Source organism: Quercus suber, unplaced genomic scaffold (genome assembly GCF_002906115.3).
Source record: "Quercus suber isolate HL8 unplaced genomic scaffold, Cork oak 2.0 scaffold_465, whole genome shotgun sequence".
Lineage (NCBI taxonomy): Eukaryota > Viridiplantae > Streptophyta > Magnoliopsida > Fagales > Fagaceae > Quercus > Quercus suber.
Window position 1 is genome coordinate 352,550 of NW_027069916.1, and position 3,247 is coordinate 355,796.

The following is a 3,247-nucleotide window of genomic DNA, read 5'->3' on the forward strand; positions in this document are numbered from 1 at the left end:
TTTATTCCGAATACCAACCTACAGTTGAACCCTTACCCCAATACCCAATTGGACTTGTATGTAGCGGCAATCTTTCCGTTCAATGCACGAATTCCAGTACGTGACTAACCAATGATGCACGAATCCCAGTACGTGACTAACTCACCAACTTGAAGAAGATTGTTGGTTGCAAAGTTCTTTAGTTCATCAATAATGAAGATTTGAAAGCTAGTTAGTTACAAAACTCTTGGCGTAAAGATACAGTAGCTTTTATAGAGAGAATAATGAACTAGGGCATTATCGGCACGTATTATTTTTGCATCGTCTTATGACGACCCTTAAAATAATCCTTATATATGTCTAGGATTGTGAGAAAAGAAACTCTATACAAATACATAAGAATGTGCGTGTAATCAGATCTGAAAAGTCTGATTTCGTAATTCTCGACAAATACAGCTTGTATTGAAAATCTGTCAAGTTTTCAACACTAATTCTTGATAGAAAGGATTCCGTTGAGACTTTTGTCGAGTTTTAGAGAACAACACTTTCTTCACTTGTTTCTTGATCATATTTGCATAACTTCAATAGTTAACTTAAACACTTGTTTCTTAAAGTATTAAACCCATCATAAATCTACCAAATTACAAGTAAAGCGCATTTTGTCAAAAGATTAGCCAATTTTTATAAAAATATGTCCCTAACAAACTATAAGAGCATTTTCAACTGTCTCTATAAATTTTGTACGGTTTGAGAATGAACAATGATTTTTTTCTTTTACCTACTCACTTTTTCAAATATACTTTCCAATAGACTCTATCTTTTTCTCTATTCCATTAAAATATTATTTCCTTATTCTTTTTTTTTTAATATTTCTTTGTTCATTCATAAAGTCAATATTTTCAAATTCTAAACAGCATTAACAATTTTATATTTTTTTAATGAGAAGTGTTGTTTCTGTAACATTTTTTGCAATATTTTCACAACAAAATCTTATATGGTAAGTTATTACTAGTTTTAATTTGAACCCACCACTTAAATTATTTTTTTACTCGCCAATATCAATTAATAACAGTCTGTCACTTAAAATTTATTGTGAAATATTGTGGTAACATTTTTCAATTTTGATTTCTTAGAGTTTGTTTGGGATCTGCTTATTTTGCTGAAACTATTTTTTTACTGAGAGTACTGTAGATAAAGGTAAAAACTAGCTAAAATAGTACAGTAAGACCCATAAATATAACCAAAATATGTAATAAGATTCATAAATAGTAGTCAAAATAAGCTAAATCGTTAAAATAAGCTGACAACTTTCATCAATGTGAAACGCATACTTATTCTTTATATTATTTTCCTTTCTTTCTTTTTTTTTTTTCATTATACGTTTTTTTCCCCTTTTTTCTTCTGTTTTTTCTCCTCCACACGTACACCTACCCCTATATCTACCTTCACTTTTTTTTTTTTTTTTTGACTTTTTGTTTTTCTAGTTCTTGATCTCCAGAACACTTTGAACATATCTCCACTTCTTCCTCTTTCTCTTACACACACAAATTTCTCTCCCTCTATCTCACACAAACAAATTCTCTCTCTCACACACACATAGATCATCGACAAAGAACATAGATTAGAGAGAGTTGGCCTTTTAAATCTGCGTTCATGCATGCTGCTTGGTTCGCTCCGTTGTCGCTCATCCTCCTTCCCACTTCTAAGAACATGCAGCTTAATCACCATATTAGTCATATCGGCGTTCTACATGTTTTTTTTTTTTTTTGGTTCTTGTTTGATTAGTTTTATTTTATATGAAAGATTGCATTTTCTCTTTATTTTGATTGTGTCTCCCTCTTGAGTTCAAAGACGATTGAGAGAGAGAAGGAATTTGGGATGAGTTGTGCAGCAGTTGTGAATATTAAGTAAAAAAATGAATATTTTAATTGAGTGGTTGAACTTTTTATTCTCATCAATTGTTTTACTAATGAATCATTAAATCAAGAGAGTCACTGTCCGTTAGCAAACAAATTTTTGCTTATAAATAGTAATTTTGGAGACGGTTTGAGTAATCTTTTGTAACTTACAAGTTCTAACATAAGTATATACAATAGATTAAATACTAAACTAATAGACGTTAAATTATCTAAACAAATCGTACCATTAAAAAATAACATATATAGACTGCGACGCAATGAGTTGGAAGAACTTTCAAAAAGCACTTACAAATTGTTTCGCTGGCTAAGCGAGCTATCTCTTCAAAGCGGTTCCCGCAGTTCTGCAAGCATGGTGGCCTGCACTCGAAGCAACCCTTGAAAGCGAATATCAGACACTCAAATATGGCTAAAAGCGGTGTACACGCCACACTGACACGCTCACATACTGTTAAAGAACTAGATCCCTGCACAATAAACAAAACACATCATTTATATATATATATATATATAATTGCATGAAAAACGGTAAGCCACGCCCAACGATAATAAAAAATTAAAAACTAAAACCAATGGGAAAGTAGGTGATATTTACTGAATAATCCATGTTTGGTTTGACGAGGTTTGTTGTGTTAGAGTTTGAAGTTACACCTCGTAAAGATTTGCAGGTAATGATGTAAAGAGAGAAAGATAAGGAAGGTGAGGAAGGAAAGGACAAAGAGAAATGAATTGATTGACGATAATTGTCTTTGGCAGAGGTTACTAATAGACGTTAAATTATCTAAACAAATCGTACCATTAAAAAATAACATATATAGACTGCGACGCAATGAGTTGGAAGAACTTTCAAAAAGCACTTACAAATTGTTTCGCTGGCTAAGCGAGCTATCTCTTCAAAGCGGTTCCCGCAGTTCTGCAAGCATGGTGGCCTGCACTCGAAGCAACCCTTGAAAGCGAATATCAGACACTCAAATATGGCTAAAAGCGGTGTACACGCCACACTGACACGCTCACATACTGTTAAAGAACTAGATCCCTGCACAATAAACAAAACACATCATTTATATATATATATATATATAATTGCATGAAAAACGGTAAGCCACGCCCAACGATAATAAAAAATTAAAAACTAAAACCAATGGGAAAGTAGGTGATATTTACTGAATAATCCATGTTTGGTTTGACGAGGTTTGTTGTGTTAGAGTTTGAAGTTACACCTCGTAAAGATTTGCAGGTAATGATGTAAAGAGAGAAAGATAAGGAAGGTGAGGAAGGAAAGGACAAAGAGAAATGAATTGATTGACGATAATTGTCTTTGGCAGAGGTTATCGGCGTAGCGTCATTTCTTT

At 32.8% G+C, this 3,247-nt stretch overlaps 1 protein-coding gene across 2 annotated transcripts in view; it reads right to left on the reverse strand.

The window, feature by feature from the left end:
* The window catches only part of LOC112024507 (calcineurin B-like protein 10), an 11,903-nt gene extending 9,264 nt beyond the window's left edge, over positions 1-2,639 (reverse strand). For both annotated transcript variants that reach the window (XM_065762609.1, XM_065762610.1), the window contains exons 1-2: positions 2,491-2,639; positions 2,188-2,362 (exon numbers count right to left, since the gene is read on the reverse strand). In XM_065762609.1, coding sequence (XP_065618681.1) covers positions 2,188-2,362; positions 2,491-2,502 — 187 coding nt within the window. In that variant the 5' untranslated portion in view covers positions 2,503-2,639. The remainder of the gene's footprint in view (positions 1-2,187; positions 2,363-2,490) is intronic.
* Positions 2,640-3,247: the final 608 nt, after the last annotated feature.